This window comes from Parasteatoda tepidariorum, chromosome 8 (assembly GCF_982258835.1).
Source record: "Parasteatoda tepidariorum strain Cologne lab strain chromosome 8, Ptep-v5.0, whole genome shotgun sequence".
In the NCBI taxonomy this organism is placed as follows: domain Eukaryota; kingdom Metazoa; phylum Arthropoda; class Arachnida; order Araneae; family Theridiidae; genus Parasteatoda; species Parasteatoda tepidariorum.
Genome location: NC_141762.1, coordinates 63,537,580 through 63,561,231, shown reverse-complemented (window position 1 = coordinate 63,561,231; position 23,652 = coordinate 63,537,580). Strand labels below are relative to the sequence as shown.

General features: G+C 28.4%; 1 protein-coding gene across 4 annotated transcripts in view; it reads left to right on the top strand.

The window, feature by feature from the left end:
• The window catches only part of LOC107442862 (anoctamin-4), a 346,119-nt gene that overhangs the window by 78,832 nt on the left and 243,635 nt on the right, over positions 1–23,652 (top strand). For 2 of the 4 annotated variants that reach the window (XM_071181277.2, XM_071181275.2), the window contains exon 1: positions 21,299–23,448. The exons of 1 other annotated variant lie outside the window; for it this stretch is intronic. In XM_071181277.2, the coding sequence (XP_071037378.2) occupies positions 23,083–23,448 (366 nt within the window). In that variant the 5' untranslated portion in view covers positions 21,299–23,082. Of the gene's footprint in view, positions 1–21,293; positions 23,449–23,652 lie in introns of those variants that run through there. One more of the 4 variants, XM_071181276.2, reaches the window with a different exon arrangement.

Here is a 23,652-nt window from a genome sequence, read left to right as displayed (position 1 = left end):
GTTCGATAAAGTAGCGGGTAAAAAAGTTGCCATCTGTTCAAGATCACAGATTTTTTTTTTCTCTGAGAAACTTCTTTTTGACCCCCCTTTCTGTAAAATTTAAAATTTAAATTTCTTTAAAATTATCCTTCAAAGTGTAAATTCAGTTTATCCCCTGTTCAGTTGATTTTTTTCTAAATCTCTACTTTTAATATTTATTTTTTATTATTACAGAATTTTTTTCAGATAAGTTTTTTCTATATATTTAAATCTGCTTAAAAAACAATATTTGCTTTTGGTAATAAATTATACCGACTGAATAGTTTTTTTCTATTTAACTTCATTTTGGAAATTATATTTTTCTTTCTCGTGGTTTTGGAAATCAAAAGAAGTTTCTGCTACTTGGGAAAAAATATAGATGAGAAAGATAAAGATGGAAAAAAAAGAAATATAATGCAAGAAACAAAATATGGGACAATATTTAAAGCAATTAGGATTATTTCAGTACAGAGTGCTTCCTCTGGAAATTCTGAAGTCTAATAAAGGAAGTCATGAAAGAAAGAAATGAAAGTAAATCTTATTTCTTCCCCACAGATCTCATTAAATAAGTTAAGGAAGAATTTAACAAGTGAAACAGTTGCTATAATTAAATTTTTAATTTTCACTCTAAATCTTGCTGTAACTTACTAATAGTAGGGGAGAGTGGGGTCAATTGTAAAATTTTTTACTTAACTATTTTTAACTAACAAAAAATCCAATATATTATTAGTATTAATTGACAGACGAGTAAGCAGACTGTCCTCTACTGGAAAAAAATTGAATACCTTATTTTAAATGTTATTATATTAGTTATTAACAATTTTTGACAGTCGTGCACTTGTTACAGTTGTCCCCACTTACGGGGTCAATTGTAAGAGTTCATAAATTCAACTAAAACATACTTAATTATACATATTATCATAGTTGTGATATATTTTTTTATTGATCAAAATAGTAATGATATTTTAGGAGTAAAAATAATAATGAGCAGAGACCTAAAGGGTTAAACTTTTAACTTTAAGGGGTTAAAAATTTTAATTTATGCTGTGAAAGATGACAAATAAAATAATGCACATGCAACATAATATAAATGATATAGGAGACTATTTTTGGTTCTTAAAGTGTTAAGTAATGGTTTGTAAACATACGACTATTTATTTTCAGCTGTTACAATCGTCCCTTTACTTATTGTTACAATCGTCCCCAAGACGCCATTTCAGCTTCATTTGTTAAAAACAATGCTAGTTAATTAACAAAACTAATCTTTTTTTTGAAATGTTAATTAAGGTGTCCACTTACATATTCAGTTAATAATTTTTATTTGCTTAAACAAAATTACTCTGTTACAATATAATATTCTAATACCAAAAAAAGTACTTACGTAGCGTGAAAATATCTTTTGTGATGTAACTCTTTCAGAAGTTCATAAAAATGGTTGCCAGCAGGGGTGTACATGTAGATTTATTAAATACACCTAGCCACCTAGGAACCAAATCTATAACCTGACACTCGAAATTTTTTCTCTGTTACAATCGTACCCTGTTACAATTGACCCCACTCTCCCCTATTCTTCATTAGAAATAAGTGACGAAAGTTTTTTTGAAAAAAATTTACTATTTGATTAAACTTACGTGAGAACAGTCATTTTATATTAAGTTATACAAATGCAACAAAATCTTGATTAGTTTCTAGTAATTCTAGTTGAGTTATTACTAAAGCAATTGCAATTCTGATCTCAAATTTTTTACATTTCATGCATAGATTTAAAGAAAAGATTTATATAATTTTAAATAGAGCCCCGTTTTCAATAAAAAAAGAGCCTAGAAATTTGGAATTTATGGGTCCTAAGGAGCTGTAGTTTCCCAAGTCTAGTGGAATCACTGATATATTAGGAAATTTAATTCTAATAACTGAGCTAAATGCTGAAAATAACTGAGCTAAATGTTGATAATAACTAAACTATTGATTTGATTGGTTGAAAAAATTAAAGTAATTAATTACACAAGCACTTTTTGTAATTATTAGTTTACTTATCAGTTAATATATTAGAATCATGAATAGGTAATGTTCATGTATATATACGCATTATTTACAGCAAATATTATGAATCAATAAGAATTTCTCAAGTTAAGAACAAACAATTATTAGCTTGAAACAGTTATGTAGATTGACATCTAATAAATTGAAAGTTTAATGAATATAATAACGTGAAAGTTTAATATCGATTTTCATGCGGCCAAAGTTCAGTAATTTATATTAATGATAAAATGATTGCGTGCAGTCTATGTATAAATTACAAGATGCTCAAAAATAATTGCCTATAACATACGTCAGAAATTCTTGGCTCAATTCAAAAAGCACATACCAGTTTTTCTTTGTTTACATTAGCACAAGCTATAGTTTTGAATCTTAAATTTTAATTTCAATTTCAATAAAAAACAGATTTAGGCTTGAAATTTAAACTTATTTAATTGTTCAAAAAAGTTATCAATTGTTTAATTAATAAAAAAAAAATTAATTAATTAGTATAAGCAAAAAAAAAAAATTAAAAGAACATAAAAAAAAGGTAACTAATATGAAGAAATCCAATTACAGCAATACAACACTGTTTCATCATATTAATTACGCGTTTTATTTTTGTGGTCACTTTGGCTTTCGACAGAAATTTCACTTGTATGAAACTTAAAAACCCTACTCGAAACATATTCTTACAACAACCAAATTTAATTGGATGCTTGAAACGACATGATCACACTTGGGATCCATTTAAGAAGTTTGCTTACAGCTCCGTTTTACCATTACAGCTGTCAGATTGTTGGAAAAGAAGCGACGAGTTAAAAAATGCCTTTCTTTTACTTCTAGTGTTCCATGTTAAGAAAAGCCTTTGAATTCTAAGGAATAATAGATTTCTTATCTTGTTTTTTGAATTTTAGAACACGTTTCTCTTCTCTTTAGAACATTTCGTCGACGCATGCTTTGGCGTTTTATTTGTGATTATTTTTTATTTTATAGTTTATTGTACACTGAATTTCGCAAACACTATACAAAGTCAAATTACACCTTGACAAAAGAGATTTTTCTTTAGGCTGATTCAGTTCTTAATACTTTCAGATTGTAAGCGGATATTTTTTCGATAAAAATTCGATAATAAAAATTCGAAGAATGCAACTATGCATTGTCATCAAATTGCTTTGAAATTTAGTGACTTTTATTCAAAACGAATATTTATTACAACTGCTTAGAATTTCGATTGCAGTTATTTTATTATTATATATATTATACTTAATAGTATACTGAGAAAAAAATTAAGGTCAAATTTACCAAAATATGGTAAAATTTGCCGGGTTTCTCTAGGGAAACATTAATAAAACTCAGTAATTTCTACTAAGCGCTTTAGTAATGATTTTATTGAAATTAACAATAAAAATGTGTTAAAATTTGGTGAATGTGGTAAAATTTGGTAATTTTGGCGTGATGTCATAGAGCATGGCACAAAAACCATTGATTCGGTTTAAATTACTTTTCATTTTTTACTAAATATTTGGTAATAAGAACTACAATTTCGAAAGCTGGAATTTCCAGTAAACAGTTACCACATATATGGAAAATTACCAAATGAGTGGCTTAAATACCATATATTTTAGTTTTATAAAATAGAATTATAGCTTTTTTTTCAACCAAAAACGCATTTACCATTACAGTAATTACAGTGCAGTAATTTTATTAAAATCTTTACTGCGTAGAAGTTCAAAATGATTATTGTTTGCATACATGAATTAAAGTGATTAAGATAACTGATTATATAAATATTTTCGATTCATATTTTATTAATATTTTCTATGCATCAAAATAAATAAATAAAATATATTAAAAAAAGAATTCCTTTAGAAATTTTTCCTTGTAGAAAAGCAGTAAGAAGAAAAAAGGATTTGTTGTTTTGATCCTTTTTGAATTTCTAGTTTACCTTTCTTCAAGATGCATTTGTGTGCTGATTGAGTTTTAAAAAATGCTTTTCCATTATCACAGACAATGGAATTTCATTTGAGGAAGAATTTTATGTATAAAGCAGGTTGAAAGATTTTTGTTCTTTTACAAATAACACAAGGCAGATGGTGTATCCGAAATAAGAACTTACATCGTGATCTCAACATTAATTATTTAATCCATCAAACTGTAAAACTTTATTGAAAATTTTTCGAAAAAGCCATGCATTGTGATATCGTACGATTTAGAAAGAAGACATAAACCTTAAGGCAATGGCTGCTTATTTTTGTAGCGACGCATCTTTATCTAGAATACAAATTATTTAATTTTCTTTTCACTCCAATTTGCATTTCACTTACCAGAAAGTACACCTTAAAGTTAAAACTTCAAGATGAATGGGAGAATGGACCATAAGCGACCTGAGGATCCGAGATAATTTTGACAATGATGATGGTGATGTTCCTTTTCAAGAACTTTGGAGATTTGTTTTCTGGAAGAGCTTTTCCCTCTTAATATCAGACAATGGAAGGTTTGAGCAAAGATTCCATGGATTTCCTTCGTTTAAGATAGTGTAGTGTTATCGTCTCTTGGAGAGTTTTGTTTCTTGAAACATGGTTATTCCTCGTTTCAAATGTGCAGATGTGGACAGACAGGAAGCCATTTTTTTGGCCAAAAACTTGCAAATCAGCAGCAAAGTGCAGCATGACTCTTTTCATTTTGGAAAGGAAAGAAATATTAGAACATTTTTGTGATTGTTACTGTTGAAAAACGTCAAATGTCACGTGGGACTAAATTCAGGTCCATGGTGCTAAAATTTATATGTGCAAAAATCTTGTTTCAGAATGTTGTTATTAAATACGAATTACCTTTATTCAATTCCACATTTATTCTCACTCATTCACATGCATATGTTCTAAAGTAAATCAGCAGGCAAAGTTTGTGCCTGTATTACGGAAATGCTCAGTTAGTTCAGAACACATGTAAACCTATGGGTGACAACGTATGGGTATTACAATGAACACAAATTATTATTTTTGATATATTCTCATAACTTTGTTCACGTCCTTTCACTCGAAAGCTTGCCTTGATATTGAATTCGAAATTTTGTCCAGTGAGATTTTGGGTGCAATCAATAGCAACGACCCTGGAGGCGAAGAAATCAATATGGGTAGCAAAATTTTAAGTCCTATTTTTAAAACGCATTTTGTTTCGTTTATGCATTGTAACCTGTAGCAATTTCAAACTCGAAACAACTTTTCTTGTATTTTTAAATATGGTGTTTTGCTCCATGGTAAGTTTTCAAACAAAATAATAAATGACCTATTTATTTCAGTTTCCAATTTTTTTTTTCTTTCAAAAACTTATCAGGGATTCAAAGGCTTTTGAAAAGTTAGATTGCCACCAATTCACAAATCTGGAAAGTTATCATTTCAATTGAAATATAAAGCGTGGCGTAATATAAAGATATGCCATATTTTCAAATAGCTTAAGAGATCGTTTCTGAAGAAACTCTTTGGTAAAAAAGAACTCTAAAATTTTCATAAGATTGATGATTTTATATATTGTGTTGTTATCTAGGGAAAACTTCGATTACATTTTAAGAGTTTGTCAAGAAACTATATAGAGCAGTTTGATGCAATGATTCCTCTTTGGAAAAAACTGGTTTATGACTCTATTGGTTTATGACTCTATTCTTGATAGATATTTTTGTCATAATTATAAACTTCATAGTTAATTAATTAAATTTATATATCCGTATATAAATTTAGTTTACTCGTTAGTTTACTCGTTAAAAATGAACAGTTTTAAAAATAAGGTTTCCCGTAAGCAATTTGAAAATAAGCCATCTGTTTAGTTTTTAAAATGAATTTCTTTATCACTATGATAATCATATTTACAGTTAGATAAAAGCTTTTCGAGTGCCAGAAGTAATTAAAAAAATATGAAGGTCTTATTTGAATAGAGGTCTAACTTCACATATTAAAAAAATGGAGTTATATTTCCTTTCATGTCCAAACGAGTCATTTCGACGTACATTATTTTAAATATAGTACACTTCCAACTTATTTTAGCTGTCAAATAGAGGGCTCAAAAGTCAGTCTGGATAATCTAGATTATTTTAAAAAGAAGAATCTTTGTCATCATTGGACTTTAAAGCTCTCTTTATTTATAAATGAAGAGAGTTGTCCCGCTATTGAAATACGGACTTCCGAAAATATAGTAATCTTTTAAATTGAAGCTTTTAATCCCATTTTAGGAATTTTAACTTCAAGTAAAAAAAAACATCTTTACAAATTTAGACAAAGAAAGTAGTTTCTTTATTAAAAAGACAAGAATGATTCATTAAATGATAGAATGTTCTTTTCTTATTCCTTATCTAATGTTTTCTTAACTTCTTATGTATATATATATATATATATATATATATATATATATATATATATATATATATATATATATATATATATATATATATATATATATATATATATATATATATATATATATATATATATATATATATATATATATATATATTGACGCAAAAATGAGATTAAAAAAAATTAAATGAAGTGCAGACTAACAGAATATTAAGAAAAAAAAGTTCATTAAGTCCAGACTAACTGGAAAAAAATATTTAAAGAAGATATTAATGCAATTAATTCAAAATAACTGATCTGATCAAAAATCCAATAAACTGCAGGAAACAACCATGGAAAGATCCATGGAACAGCAGGAAACCCAGGATGCACAGCGAAAAAAAAAATAGAAAGATAAAAAAAAAGTGTTCCTGCCCGTAAAATCTACGGTAAGTTGGATGTTATAACTACTTTCGGTTATTTTACCGTAATTTTAGAATAAAAATTCAAACATTTTTCTGAAGTTCAATTTCTTTTTTATTTTAAAAAATAAACATCGTCTGATAAAATACATTCCGCATCGAACCAAAAGTGTGAAAACGATAAAGATGTTAATATTTATGTGGAATTTTTGAATAATTTAAAAGTAAAACGAGTAAAATTTAGGACTTTAAGCCGGAAGCAATTTTACTCAATCCTATTCAGTTCTTCGACGATGTGTTGTTATACTGATTTCCAGAACTGGTAACTCTTGGAAATATTATTTCATGCCCATTTCATACGTTTTTAAGAAATCTCCAGATGTCGCAATGTACTTCAGTACATACATGGCTGTACAAGTTTCAACTAGAAATTTTTAAGTTTTCGTTCGGAATGCTCTTCAATTCTCACTTAGGTGCTTTCTTAATGATTACGACATTCTTGAGTCCTGTTTGTTTGTTTTTTTAAGTAAATTTTTGCTTTCAAGAATTATGGAGATCGATTGCTTCGGACAAAGCTATTGCAGACATTTTGGTTATAAAACTGAGCAAAGAAACAGGGTTTAAGGTTGTTTAAAAAATGAGAATGTCAGAATTGAAGATTATTTCGGAAGTAGAATTTAAAAGTTGTTTCTTAAAATTTTACAACCGAGCACAGAAGTGCCTTACTTCGGATAGAGATTAATTTAGATAATATTTTCAGGGGTTATTGAATCAGTCGAAATTCTTGCCTGTTTTATAAACTGTTTCTTCTTCTTTTTGTGCACATTTGTGGTAATGTGCTCATAACTATAAACTGCCCAAATAATCATAAGAAATCAATAAAATTGCATTTCTAACTCATTCAGTTTAGCATATAAGATAGTGAAAAAGCTTAAAAGAAAATCAGTGAAAAGTAAATTATCGCAGCTCTTTGAATGATTTAATTCAGCGTGGTTTTAACAAGGAAAACAAGGATGAATTTCGGCTGAAATTTCGTTCAGAAGTTTAAAAATTCTTTTATATATTGTTCATCATTCTTAGCTTTTCTTTAAACTACAATTTTGCTTTCTTCATCAAAAGAGAAAAAAATTAAACAGTTTTGAAGTTCTGAAACTCAATTCAGCTCAAAAAACGCAGTGAAGATAATTTTTTTTTGTAGACCAGAATCGATTATTTCAACGTCAGCAAATACTTTCAATCCGCCATTTATTGATTCAAGAAATAAGGCTTTTTTGTTATTTCTGAAAGAATTTTTATTGCTTTAATAAAATTTTATAAGGTTTGAAAAGTGAAATAATTTTATTTCTTCCAATTTGGTCGTTGATGCGCTTGCGTGTACTATAGCTTAGAATCCACACTTCATTTATTATAAATTCATCTTTCTAAGAAACTCAATTGCATTTTTGTAGGTAATTGCTTCAAGGCAATAAAGTTTACTTAAGTTATTTTAAATCTCACCTCTTTCTAGTTCGCTGACTCGGTATTTGATTAAAATAGAAAACGTCATTTTTTACATTCCAAAAATGGATTAAATACATTTCGTGAAAATTATTTTATAATTATTCAATTCAAATGTGCATGACGAATATTTTTTTTAAACTGTAGCATGTACGAGTAACTCTAGAAGAAGAGGCATTGCTTTCTTCATTCCAATGGATAAATGTGAATTCAGAACATACAGAACTGTAATAGTTATAGAATATTCTTCTTCTTTATAGAATAGTATATATTTCTGTATCTATATAATTCGGAAAATAATAATGAAGAATCATCCGAATTACGTGAAATAGTATCATTTATGCTGATTATTAATAAATTTTTTATCGTTTTCTTGGTAAGTATTTTTTAGTTTTAAAAGAATAATTTCAACTGGAATTCAACTGTTTCAACTGGAATTTCAACTGTTCTGTCTTCAAGCTACGATTTGAAATTCATATCGAGAGCATACAATTATAAAATTTTGATGTGTGGTATGTTATCTAAAAGTAATGAAGGAATAATCTATGTAGATTTTATTTAAAAATAAAATTTTCAAACGAAGAACATTTCATTAGGAATTCTCCGGATTTATAAAGAAGGTGAGTGTTATGATTTTTATAATAAAAAATTTGCTTGCAAATAATTTGTTTTCTTATTTGATGATAGTTCTTCACAGAATGGTTTTACGTCTGATTAAGAACTATAAGAATGAAAAAAAGGAACAATATGATAGTTTTTTTATTTCAACATGAGGAATTTTTAGAATCGCTTTTTTAATCCTAAGAATTCTTTGTTTTACGTTTTTTAAGTGTATGACTTTTAGATATAAATTGCCGTCAAAATACTTTTTTTGAAAAATTAAATGGTATAACAATATGTATTTATGCATACTTCTTGCATATTCTAATGTTTGAAGTAATATGATTCAGAAAAGTATGGAATAAAAATTCGGTACTTATATATTAACGCCACCGCAGCTACAGATTTGGCAGTTTTTAAGTGACGCATATCTACACCTAAAAATTTTGCGACAAATCATAAAATAAAACACTTTATTTAAGATCAAAGTAGTCAATCGGATTTCGGTGAGAAATGAGCCGATATAAAGTTTAACATAGATTCAAAACAAACTATATTTTCGTTCACCTGATGATGCTGCCATATTAACTCTAATAAATAGGACTCCAAATGAGATAATATTTCCAAAACGTACGTTTACCTAGATAAAGTTTCATGTCATGGGAATTGGTACATTTTCGTTTTTTTTTTGGTAAAATATTTCGCTCTTGAAAAAATAAAATTTCATCGTATTTTGTTTTTGGCAAATCCCAAAGACGAATTTTCGTAGCACTAAAAAATGGCGACAAAAAAGAATTTTTTTTTTTTGTTTTGTTTTGTTTCGTAAGCATTCTTTATTTTACGTTTTTTAGTTTCTAAATAATGATTTTTATTGAAACTTGAAATTTTTTGATAAAAATTGTCGTAAAAAAACTTTTTTTTCAAAATTAAATTTCACAAAATTACGAGGCTTATGTATACTTTTTGTTCATTTTAATTTTTGAAGTAATAAGATTCTTAAAACTATGGAATGTAAAGTTTAAATAGGCCTTTCATGTTATATCATTAAATTTAGCAAAACTATTTCTCGGGCATTAGGTTTTAACTCTTATAAGAATATACACATTTTTTTCTGTTAATTTACAAATATTTTTCCGATGTGTTTCGGATGTTCCTTCTCTAAATAAAAATTGATACCATTTTGTTTTCGTTTTGCATAAGAAAGAATATCAAACATTTTCCTTTTTTAAATTTAATAAGCCACAATAAAGAAGGAGCGTTACGATGCTACACGCTACATTAAAGACGTCTCCAGAGTAACTGAATGACTGCTCATATAGAAATCGCAGGTATTCGTCTCACACAATAACGCCCCCTATCGTTCGTTGCGATCTCGAATTACAAACAACTACAACTATTTGATGAAAAATAATTTATCGATATGATTAACACGAATGTTGATGGAACTTCCAAATTTCTTAACGTAAGGCGAAGTGAAGGGAAATCATGCGCATGCGCGAGTTCATTTGTGAAAATGACGAGTCCCGTGCAGAAAGCAGTCTGCGTGTTAGACTTTAATAATTGTCATTCTGTTATTACAGTGCAGAGAAGATTTCGTCTGCTTTACAACAACAACATACGCAGATGGCACATGCGCAGATGAAGAAACGGGATGTTTGTGCAATGGGAAAAGTAGCAGAAGGCCACGTGTTTCAGCGGAAAACGTTGAAAGAATTTGCAGCACATATGAGCGAAACCCACGAAAATCAACTTACACAGACAATAGGGATCGAGTTATAAATGCCACAAACAGCGGTATAGCGTGTTTTCAGACAGAAGCTGCTACTGAAACCGTACAGAATTTAACTTGCGCAGCAATTGAAACAGTAAGTCTAAGGCAAACGCAATAATTACGTTACGCTTAAGCCGGAACGCATGGAGGATGAAACAATGTTTAATAGTCTCATTTATAGCGATGAAGCAACCTTTCACATGACTGGGAAGGTTAACTGACGCAATAGTCGAATGTGGGTTGCGGAAAAGTCTTCCACTGTAATTGAACGTGATTCTACGGATTACATCTTGCAGCAAGATGGAGCACCGTCACACTGGGGTATGATGGTTCGCACATTTATAAGACAACATCTTCCAAACCGTTGGATAGGTCGAAGTGGAGATGCCGACGATGACTTCTGCTTTTGGTCACCGAGATCTCCGGACTTGACACCCTAAGGTTTCGATCTGTGGGGTTATGTGAAAGACTACTTCCACCGAGCTTTCCATGCCCAACAAATTTTATTTTATTTTATATCCGTCGTTGAGCAGCCGACCCAATTTTGAGTTTAGGACTACTAATGTTTAACTCCGTAGCCTTGTAATTTTGAACCAATCCAGAAAACAATGAAACTCCTGGATCAGTACCCCAGAGGTATTGATTTGTTATGGGAACATGGATGACTCTGCGACTCGACAGATTTAACGTGCTTCAGTCACCATTTACTACATGGGGAGTCTTCGGCTGGTGGGGATCGAATTCATGGACATGGGCCTAGTGCCCTAACAACCAGGCTATCCCAGCCTCTTTGCCCAAAAAAATTTAATTTTATTTTATGACTGTCGTTAAACAGCTAACCCAATTTTAAGGGTTTCCGAGTACTAATGTTCAACTCCGTAGCCTTGCAATTTTGAACCCAATCCAGAAGACAAGGGAACTCCTGGATCAAGTATTGGGAGAAATTTGCCTTCGTGGAGAACTTTTTGATCGAGCTAACCCGCATTTGCGTTACATGGAGAGGAAAACCACAAGAACCTCCCACAGTTAGCCTGACGGCAAGGGGACTCTAACCCATGATCCGTCTACCACTGAGGATATTTCACGTCAGCACTGTGGTCGGTGCAAGCCGGATGCGGAATACGTATCGACTGGGTTTCGAACCCGGTTCGTCTCATTGGAAGGCGAGCGCTGTGGAGAATTCAAAGAAAGCACATGTACAGTCCGCAAAAAAAAAAAGATATCACCCTGAATAACTTTTGTTCTAATGATCGGATTTTCACGATCTAAGCGTCGATCTTAATGGTTCCCGGGGGTGACCTCAAATATGCTAATTAATTAGTGCTAACTATTAATTAAGTTACGAAATCAGACACAAAAACGTACTTTCTCTGAATAAACATGTATTTTTTTTTACATATTTGGATTTCTAAGCTTCAAAATATAGGAGGTAGCCGCAATCTGGGAAATATGGTCCCCATAGTTTGGTCAGGAGAGCGATCCAAAGTTCGTACCCGTTAATGTTAATTTCACTTTTTACGTTTTTAGTCATATTTTCAAAACTAATGAAGCAATTTGAAGAAAATTGCGCCCACTCATAAAACTCATTTACCCAAAGATAATTTCATGAAAAAAATAATTTTTAGTAATTATTAATTATTTTTTATTATTTAATTAAATTGAGGATGAAAAAATTTTGAATTATAAGGTATGAATTTTTTTATACCATAATAATCTACATATTTTTCAATACAAAAATCTAAAGTTTCAACTGTTTTTATTTATTAGAAGCTGAAAAAAATTAAAATTAATTATTTTTGAAAAATAATTTGGCGACAATAAAAAAATGATTAAATGGGGCGATTAATATTAAAATGTGATAAACTTGCGAGGAACTTGACTTCTCGCGCGTAGTGTAAAATTTCATTCATATTTTTTTTCGCTAATAATCGTTTGCTAATCCTTTTATTTTTATTTCTTTCAAACTATAAAATACGATGTTTCTTTTTAGTCATTTAATAATTTATTTGTAATTTAGTAAAGAAATTATAAATAAAGCATTTTGAATAAAAAACACTTTATTCAACGAATGTCTAGTTTTATAAAGGCGTGCTTCTGATAGAATATGATTATGCACCAGATTGTGCTAACTTAATGTGATTATTTTTTAATTTTTGATTTTCTTTTTCAATAACTGATACAATTTCAATAATATACATACGTATGCATAGATTTGGAATAATATATTATCAATTTCTTGAATATATATTTTATAATTATTAATACGAATGCGTAGTCAACATTTTTAATCATCTTAAAACTTCGCCCGGTGGCTGAGCGGTAGCGCATCGCGCTGTCGTTCCTCGGGCCGGGCAAGGCTGACTCAGCCTTTCATCCCTTCAGTGGGTCGATAAATAAGTACTAAGCACGATTGGGAACTAAACACTGGGGGTTCCGCGTTCGGCTGACCACCTGAACGGAACATCTGCTCCTGCACCCCAGAGCCCTAGGTCCAGAAAACTGAGATGGGCACAGTAAGCCTTGGCCCTCCATGGGCTGTCGTGCAGCTGAGTTTAGAGTAGAGTTTTTTAAAACTTCTTTACATCTTATATATCGCCTTAATCTTAAAATAAATTTGTAAATTACCTGTCTGTGCGTGTTTCGCAGAATTATTTTTCTAACTTCTAAATTTGTAAATTACCTGTCTGTGCGTGTTTCGCAGAATTATTTTTCTAACTTTTTTATTGAATTTTAATGCAATTTTTTTTAAATTCTATTATGTATATTTTTGTCCAATAATATATTAATCAATCGTTTAAGTACTTTAATTTATGTTTTTCTTTAAAATAAAATTACTTTTTAAATTATTGCTAAGTTCTTATTGAAAGAAAACTTAGAATTATTGCCAGCTATCTGAGAATTAAATCTTGTTAAGAAATTAAAAATATTCTACTGATCACACACAATATCATTCGAAGCAGAACAGCTGACTATTTACTAAAAATACTATTGTTTACGAAAAATGAAGATAAATTATTAATTTTATTTTTTTTATTGCTTCTTATTTATTCGAGTAATGAAAAGTAAATGCGTATGTGCGCACAGGGGAAAAATTTAACAGATTGTTTTGTTTTTTAAATGAACAAAAAAACTATGGGCATGCAATTTTAATTCAACATTCAAAGAAAATCTTGTGCGCTAACCCTTTTGTCTTAAAAAGTTGAAAATATTTGCTTTAAAAGTTGTTTGTATGATTTCTCAACTTTTGCACAGTTCAAAAAAATATTGCTATATCAGGAAAATGTTTGATATGCCTTGTTTTGTTAAACAACTACTAAAATAAAAAATTGTAAAAAGATTAGAAAAACGTGCTATTTTTAGAATCATCATCTCAAAAATTGTTCTTTTACTCCATTTGACTTTCTTCTTCTTAACTAACTTATAATCATAGTTTTAACACACGTTTTGAAGAAATTATGTAAACAAATTCCTATTATTTCGTAATAAAAAAACAAGAATATTAATGATTTATTTATACAGTGAAACCTGCCAAGTTGACCACACTTGTAAGTTTTACACCTGAATAAGTTGACCTCAATTATCAAGAACGGAAATTTTCCTACATAATAAAGAAGCAAAACCTTTGTAACTTGACCACCTGTCTATCTTGTATGTTGACCACTGAAATAAGTAAATTTTGTCTAGGAGTATTATGAAATTCTATTCTAAAACCCTCATAAGTTGACCAGAAAAAAAATTCAGAAAAGTTTCTGTCATTTTGCAATGTATGTTAATATTTCACTTGTTTGGTGAAATAGTGTAAAAAGCTAATCTAAACCCTTTTGTGAGTTGACCATCTGGGGAAACTGTAGGGACTCAGCTTTTGACCATTCATTGAACACAGGTGTGTTAGTTGAAAAGTTGCTCTTCCAGTTGCAATAGTGAGCAAATAGGCTTATATGTGTAGTAATAACAGAATAAATTTTGAAGTGTTAAAATAATTTTGTTTTGTTAAAGTTTTCAATGTTTTCGTGTTCTGATATTTTAAGAAATTATTTTTATTAAACACTTCACATGCATAACTAACAAAATAATTTTTTTTAAAAAGTTAGTTAAATATTAAAATTATTTCTGTGTAACAAATTGAAGTTCGTTTAGGTTTAAACACATTTCTTGAGATATTCATTTGGCCATTTGCTAAATCAAATTTTTAAGTCAAGTAAAAAAAAAATTTAAATGTATAGCAACATGTAGGAAACGAAAAAGTAAACAATGTCCCACCCCTTCTATAAGTTGACCACTTGTCTACGTTGGCCACTAAAACAATGCACATGAAGTGATCAACTTACACAAGTTTTACTGTAATTGTTTCATTGAACCAGAGTAGTTAATTGTTTTCGTAATAATCGGCCTTACAACTATTTAACTTAGATTCTTTGGACTAGGCGTCACTTCATGCATGTCTTTCGAGATTGAAATTTCAAAGATAAAATGTAAAAATTACAAGAATGCGTAAGCTGGTTTCAATTAACAAAAAAAAAGGGACAAAATCGTTGGCAAAAGAAGTTATCTCATGAAAAGAGTGTCAGAGTTGAAAAAGTATTGTAAAAACTGTAACAATTGTTACTCTTGTTTAATTAAGGGTATTATAAACCTAATTTTCTTTTAATCATGTTTTTTAAAGAACTAACGAAAGGAGTGTGTAAATAACATCAACTCGTAATTTTTTTCGTGTTTTTTTTTTATTTATTATAATATATATATATATATATATATATATATATATATATATATATATATATATCAAAATGCTTTTAAAATGCCATAAAACATTTATTAAGTTTTACAATTTTATCGAAAATAAATACCGTGATTTCTATAAAATTTTGCGATTATGCATCAGAATAGCTATCTTTTTTCAGGTCCACCTTTGCTTGATCACTTTTTTTTCCTTTCCTAAGAAACTCGAAGTGAGGGGCAAAAGCATTTAACCCTACAACTCTTCATAAATTTATGATAACTTATGAAAATTGGTTTTAATTCAAAACTGTCCTACAAATTACATTAAAACAGCTTTAAAAAAATAAATAATGTCAGATAAAAAGTCAAAGATTCTATAATCTTGGAGAATCAAAAATAATTTATTAATTTATTTAAATTTCCTTTTTAAAGGAGATTTAAAAAAAAAAAAAGCCCAGAAAGCAACGCGAAAAATTCTTTTGGTTGCTTAGCAACGAGAAGCACTATCTTTTCCCATCTTGTCATTCATTCAGTTTCTTTATGGTTGTTATAAATTATTTCCCCTTCTATGACGAGGTAATTTGGCATATTTTTAAACCATCGCCAGATATATAAATCCTTATTGCGACCTAATTTACAACCCATTTTTTTCGAAATTTTGTCTACCCCCCCTATTTTAAGGGTCAGGATTCCAAATATGTAAAAAAAAATGCATGTTTATTCAGAGAAAGTACGTTTTTGTGTCTGATTTCGTAACTTAATTAATAGTTAGCTCTAATTAATTAGCATATTTGAAGTCACCCCCAGGAACCATTAAGATTGACACTTAAATCGTGAAAATCCGATCATTAGAACAAAAGTTATTCAGGGTGATATCTTTTTTTTTTTGCCGACTGTAATGCGCTTGCGTCGGTGACCGGTGACTGCACTAATGCTTCAGAATGTATGGCGTGAAATGGACTACCCCTAGATGTTGACCCCCTCTGTGACGCATGCGTACAAGAGATATTTTTACATTCTGTGTAAATTTTATCGATAAACTCTTTTTCATTAAATAGTTATAGCCGTTTGTAAGCGCTAAATTCATTTTGAATTACCCTGTAGTATTATATGTTATATTAACAGCAGAAATGATAACAATATTGATAAAAGTATAAATTCTCATACAAGAAGAGCTATTTTTCATGAAAGAAAGCATCTTAATAGGAGAAAAAATTAAAATAAAATAATCTGAGTAAGTAAAACTACATAAGATAATTACTTTTTAAACAGAATTATTTAAGAAAATCAAACCTTGAGAATTAATAACTGTAAAATTGAAAGAATTCAAAATCTTTTAGACTCAAAATCTTTAAAATTAATAACCTAAGTTTTAATCGAAATCATACAGTCATAAATTCTTTATAATAATCAATTCCATTCATTCCATTCTTTTCACTTTAATGGGAAAAGGACATTCTTTTTTTTTATGTCATTCTAATTAAATCACTACTTGGCAAATTACTATTCATGTCTTTTATCATCCCCACTTTGAGTAATTTAGAAATCAAATCTGTTTTTCTATTTGAATAATCTTTAATGCTTCGAATGTTCAATGTAGTTTTAAATTAGTCTGTATTAAAATGCATTCTTCCATAATATGAAAACATCTAACTAATTTTATTGTATGATATTTAACGAACATGCTTCAATGCATTCATTTAAGTTGGTTCGAATATTATACTAAATTAAATATTTCTTTAGTTCTATCTTTTTTTTGGTGGGATTCAGTGAATATTATGATCATAAATTTTATAAGCTCCTGCGAAGTTTTTAATTTCAGGGTTTGTACTTACCGGGAATATCGGAAAAACAAGAAAATATTGGGGAAAAGAGATTCGAATAAAAAAATCAGTGAATTGTTAGGGAAAAACGTAATTTTACCCCAGAACCGGGAATTGTCAAGGAATTTAACATCCTATGCGGGATTTGACACCCTTGCGAGATTTCACTGTTCCGTTTTCAAAACCGTAATTTGTGCTTGTGCAATAAAAGTTTTTATTTTTTAAAATTTTTTCTACTTAGATGTTTTTTACGGTCTGACCGTTATAAGAACTTGAAACTTCTGACCTGAGAATATTACCACGTTAGGTTTTTTAATCTTCTTTTCTCCAATTTTTAAAATCTACTTTTGTTTTAATTTTATTTGATTTTATGACAAATTATTGTTCTATAATTTCGGTTAATACTTTAATTATCACGAACAAAAATTTTTTTAATCGTCTGCTATGTTTATTTGATATCTATAAAAGAAATAATTTTTTTAATTAAATAAATTCTGATTCCTCAGAGGTGCGGTATCATTTGCAAGTTTACCTCAATATAGAATCACATCTGCTTTCGTTAAAATGATATGCTTTTATAAGGAAATAAAAACATGAAGTTTATTAATATAAGCATACAATTAATTATTGCTAAAAGCAGACGATTATTTTTTGAAGCAAATTGTAGCTTTCTCTTTTTACAAGTGATAAATTTCTGACTCCACCACGTTTAGATTATTTTTCCGTTCACAATAGATTTCATACTTAATCAATTATGTTTTTTTTATTCATGAATTTTAAGATAACGATTTTTTTTAAATTCAGTTAATTTCATTATATCCTGCTTTCTCCTGAGTTTTAATATTTATGTTAGCGCTTCTTTTGATTAGAATTTTCGTTTGGTAATTTTGTATTGTTTTCATTTAACTTGATTAATAAGTTTTCGTTTTCTTTTTTTTCTTAATATTAAGTACGAAATATATTGTGTTTTTTATAATTAAGTTTGTATTATATTAATTAATTTGTGTAAGAATAAGTATTTTTTAAATTTTTCATTGATTTCACCGTTTTACCGTCGTAGTTTATATATTTTCTATATATTTACCCACATGATTTACGATTAATTTTATTTGTAGAAAATCTTAAAATGTATAGTAAATCTTCACATCTTACAATTTTATAATTATTTTTCCATTTTTTCCCTAAAAGGCATTTGTAAGTTGATTTAATGCGATTTAATTTCAATTAATACTGATTATTGCATACAGATTAATGTTTAATACTTTTGTTAATTTAGTTTTTTTAAAAATATTTTTTAGGACGACTTCGATGTTGAAAAATTGTTTTTATTTTTATTTTATTGAATAATAAGTTATCCCCATATTTTTTGTTTTTTTCTCCTTTTTTTATAATAATTTTAAAATTTATTTTATATCTAAAGGTTAAAAAAAAGTTATTATCATTTATCATTTTATTTATTTTATTTATAAAATAGAGAAGACTATGGAGGTTTAACATCATTTTTTGTTAATTTCAATTGACTTTTTAATTATGGTTTCTTTTTTATTTTGTGATTATTTCCTATCTCCATGACAGGAAATAAAAACGGAATGAATGAACATTTTACCGGATAGCATAAAATATATTTCTCCTGCTTTCCTAAATCTACTTTAGGGCCACAAATCTATCCTATCTCGATCTGTGGCTGACTTTCATTTATTCTGAGAAAGTCTCCAACAGATCATTGCGTGGCATATTCAGAACTCATTTTCTATTTTGATTGGCTAATGGATATCGGAGATTTACTCATTAATTCTGTAGGCCAAAGTATATTAAGTCAGTTTATGGTCCCATAGATTAAGCGCAACGGACATTAAGTATGACTATTAAAACACAAAGCAGAGATTAAGGCTTGGAAAAAATTGCTCGATAAGTGATAGTAAAATTTACGAAATAAGTCAAACATACATAAATGAAATTTATTTCGGTATGTTTATGTCTATTTATTGGATAAATAGGGCGGTTAATCTTGTAAAAAGTGGGACTTTTTGTTTTGAGAATCGGTTTATATCTTTAGGGTTAACCCTTTGACAAGGATGGGACACCGGTAACCCTAATAAGTATTTTTTTTGTTGATGTTCTTAGAAGTAAAAATGTATTTTGGTGCTTTTAATTATAAAAAAATAGTTAAATAGAGGCTAAAAAAATCGGTTAAATTATCGGAATTATAATTGTACTAAAATATAAAATCCAAAAAAAGAAGTAGTTTTAAAATTTTTTTTTTCCTTTCATATTCAAAAATGTATTAATAACTGACTTTATAAATTTAAAAAATTTCAATGATGAAAACCTGTTTGTCTTCAAATAAGTGCAAATTTGGAAAATTATTGTTCGGAAGGGAGTCGTGTTTGGAAGATTTTACCTATAACCTTTTAGAAAAGGACACTGATGTTTCATGGTATCATAATCATAAATTATTAAAAAAAATAGGTATAATATTTTTCTTTTATTTTGACTTAAATTATTATAAAATAATGAAACTAGTATGAAAATACTTTTAATTAAATTTCTGTGTAAAATGGGTCAAATATTCTATTTCGCTGAGGAAAAGCTGTTAGCAAAAAAGTTTTTTTTCCCTTTCCTTTTTCGGTTATGCGCTAATCGTGTAAATAGCTTACAAATTTGGTCTGAACTAAAAATTATTTGTGTGATGATGCATTACAAAAAGGATTATTTAATAAGCTAACAGCAAGGAGTTGTCTTATTTTATTAAAAAGTAACATTTTTAAGTGAGTGAAAAAGTAAGTAATTGTTTCATGTTAAAGTTGCTGTAAATGGTGAAACTTGAAAACCATTTTGATTTTTTTTTTGCTGATTTTTGTAAACATTTTTGAGCAGAAGTTTATCTGAATAAAGCATTTTAAAAATTATCTTCATATTTTTAATTTCAATTTTTGTTGCTGAATAAATCAAGACATCAGGTGACTTTTTTACGGAAAGTTTACAATATTTCGCGAATATTTTGTATTACTTTTCTTGCCAAATGTTCTATAAATAGAATATAACTTCTGTTGTTGAATAAATTAAGATATATGAAGCTACTTTTAGGAAAGCAGATAAGTTTTAGATGATGATTTATTTCTTCGTGAGAAAATACTATAAATACATCATTTTGGAAATTATTTTCAAATATTTAATTTTTACTTTTGTTGCTGAATAAATAAAAATATACGTAGGCACTTTTAGTCTCGAAAATAACTTTATATAATAAATTTATAAATTTGGAATAAATATAATAAGAATATATGTTTTAAACTTCGTGTTAAATTTCAATAAACGCCTCTAGTGGTTAACTAATTGCAGTGAATTGCGTATTTTGTGAAACTAACAAATAAATCCAAAAAATTCGCATTTGATTATAAAGCTAAATTAGCAATTAAATTTTCATACACATTGAAATGTTTAAAATTATTTGCTAATTTTCATTACTTAATTTAATAATGATTGCTGAAAGGCTATTTATTTGTTCTAAAATTTTTCCACATCAATTTGAACCACGAATTAAGTTACAAAATTTGTCAAATAGAATAATGAATAGAATAGTTGAATAGAATAATCAACTGACGCAGATAGACAAACGCAGCTTGTTTTGCTGTATTTAAATTTAATTTAATGTATGAATAAAAAAAAATGAAAAATAATAAATTAGGAAACAATAAGAAAAAATATTAAGACTTTATGAAACAATGTTTTCATAAAATTTTGTGTATTTTGAGCACGTATAATAAGCATATTGTGTACATGCAGTCCAATGTATGTGAACAAAATGTGAACCCTCGTGAAACATGGTTTTTGTGCTGAAAACCCCTTTTATAAAAAAATTTAACTGAATAAATTGCGGATTATTTCACTTGGAAAAATTAAAATTATTGAAAACAGTGCTTGACTAATTCGTAGCGCAGCATACTTTTCATAAAAAAATTTAAAAAAAATATGCTATTCAGTTTCACGCCAGTGAGTTGTGAACTACAGAAATGCTTTGCCGCCACAAGATGTCATACATTTACGTAAACATCGATCGTGCGCGCGCATTACGAGGGCAAAACGAAACTCAAGGAGAGAGGAGGACTTTCAGAAGCTGATGAAAAGCGAATAGATGAGGTGGAGATGAAGTTCTTCCTGGAGATGAAGAGATTAAAAACAACCTATAAAAGTTGATTTTCGAAACACGTGTATAAGAGAACGATTGTTAAATGTTGACATTTTAATCAAAGGAATATTTTTGTGAGTTCCTTTCATTACTTTTCTGACTATTTTGACTTTATTTTATTCCCTCTTTTCAAGGGAATGACAGTTAGTGAGAATGTGTGATGCTTTTCAAGTTATAAAAATTTCTTTATTTCTGAATCGTTTGATGGATTTAAAAAATATCGTTTGCTTTAAAAAATCGTCTGCTTGTTAAAGAAAGAAAAGAATACTGTTATTCTGCGAACTGTAATTTTAACTGACGCTCAGCTCATTTAGAATTAATGAATTTTATCAAGTTATTTAACATAAGAAATGAAGCATTTCAGCTGCATTTAAAGTGCATTATTTTCTCTAAAAATAGTCTTATTGGAGAATAGTAAAGTTCTCTACATTGTGATTTTAACTGACATTTAACTAATTTAAAACTCATTCATTCTATTTAATGTGAAATGAAGGACAATATTTTAGTTTAAAGTGACTGTTTTTTTAATTCGTGCATCAAATTAACATGGATGTTATAAATTTAACACTTGAAACTTCATTTAAAGGAATACGTCATTTATTAAAAATGATTTTTATGCTGAAAACTAATCTGAAAATGGTTAGTTAATTTTAGATAAAAAAAATATGTATGAGCGTCAAGAAGTAAGATGAACTAGTTATTTTTTAAATTTTTTTCTTATAGAGTAGTATTGCACTAATAATCAAGTTTAATTTTTGAAAATAGTTAAAATCATAAATATTCTAGTAGTAACATTTTTATGGACTAGATTGCATAAAACTTTGAGCATATTTTCTTTGATCTCCATATTTTGGTGTGAATGATAATTCCTATGAATTAAAACTCGCCGAGTTTGTTTCTAAAATTTTTATCTTACATTTAAAAATATTTCAACTGTAGAAGCTTGAATTTCATAATACTGTTGAAGAGTTTATGTTAAAGAAAATTTAGTGTCACAATACTATCAGAGAATATATGCTAAGAAAGTTGAGTTTAATAATATATAAATGAAAGTTCTGGTAAATTAAGTTTAGAGACTTATTCTGTTCGAGGAATTATTCGAAAAAAAGTTCAGACTACTAATAATGAAATAGTTCTAAAAAAGTTGAATTTATTATTTTTTGCTTAAAAAAAGTTTAAAAAAATTTATACTCTAAATAACTATTATAACTTCATTTTCATATGATAATTTGTAAATGCTAAATAAAGGGCTGCATAACCTATTTGTGATAAAATTCTACAACGATTTCTATTAAAGTGTTAATCGTGCCAAATGCAACCGTAGAAAGACGATACAAGTTAAAACTTCATAGGAACTAGACAGCTTATCATTGAAATAGAAGAAATTTATTATGGATTATACATTATACATTACTAATAAGCCATAAGCTATTTGCATATAAACCGGATTTCCTCATAAAAAAAACAATATAACTGATAATTAATTAAAAGTTTCTGTATATTAGGCATTTGAATTTTACATCAAGAAGTTCTGATTACATAGTTTACTAGTTATGGGAAGAGTGTTTGAATCTTTCTTAATTAGTGAAAAATAGTTGAAGATTGAGAAAAGTACAAGATTTTAACTTATAGCTTTTTAGCTAGTCTGTGATAGTTTAGAATTTGTTTAGCTTCTACATGGAAAACATTGTAGAATAAAATGAGAAACAATAGCTCATCGGTGCATCCAATAGATAGAGTAGATAACCAAGAAATTAACTACAGTAGTAACAAAGATTATCTGCCATCTTCTTTGGCGGTAGATGTTAATAAGCGATTGCATTTTCTTCAAACACCGCCAAATACTATGTCTCAAAATAGTGAAAAAAGGGGACGAAGAACTACTGTAGCATGTGTATCACCTCACATGAACGAAATCTTGAATGATTATGACAGGCATCATCACCGCAGTTTGACGGAACTGCACACTTTTGGAAAATACAACGAACATGGAGTTTACAGGAACGGTAAAAAATCATCTACCAAATTAAGTGATGAAATGTTTTTGGAAGATATTCAGGATGAGGTAAATATTTTTACCTTTTTATTTATTCTTTTAGGTTTGAGAGGATGATATATTTTATTCAATTTATCTATAACGGAAAAATTTAGTAAAATATTGTTCTATGGAAAAAATTCCCAAAATTTAAACTGATTGACGTAGCTTCTCCGTTCTTCTACGCATATAAATTCAAAATGCAAATAGTACAGATTAAAGTACAAAATCTCT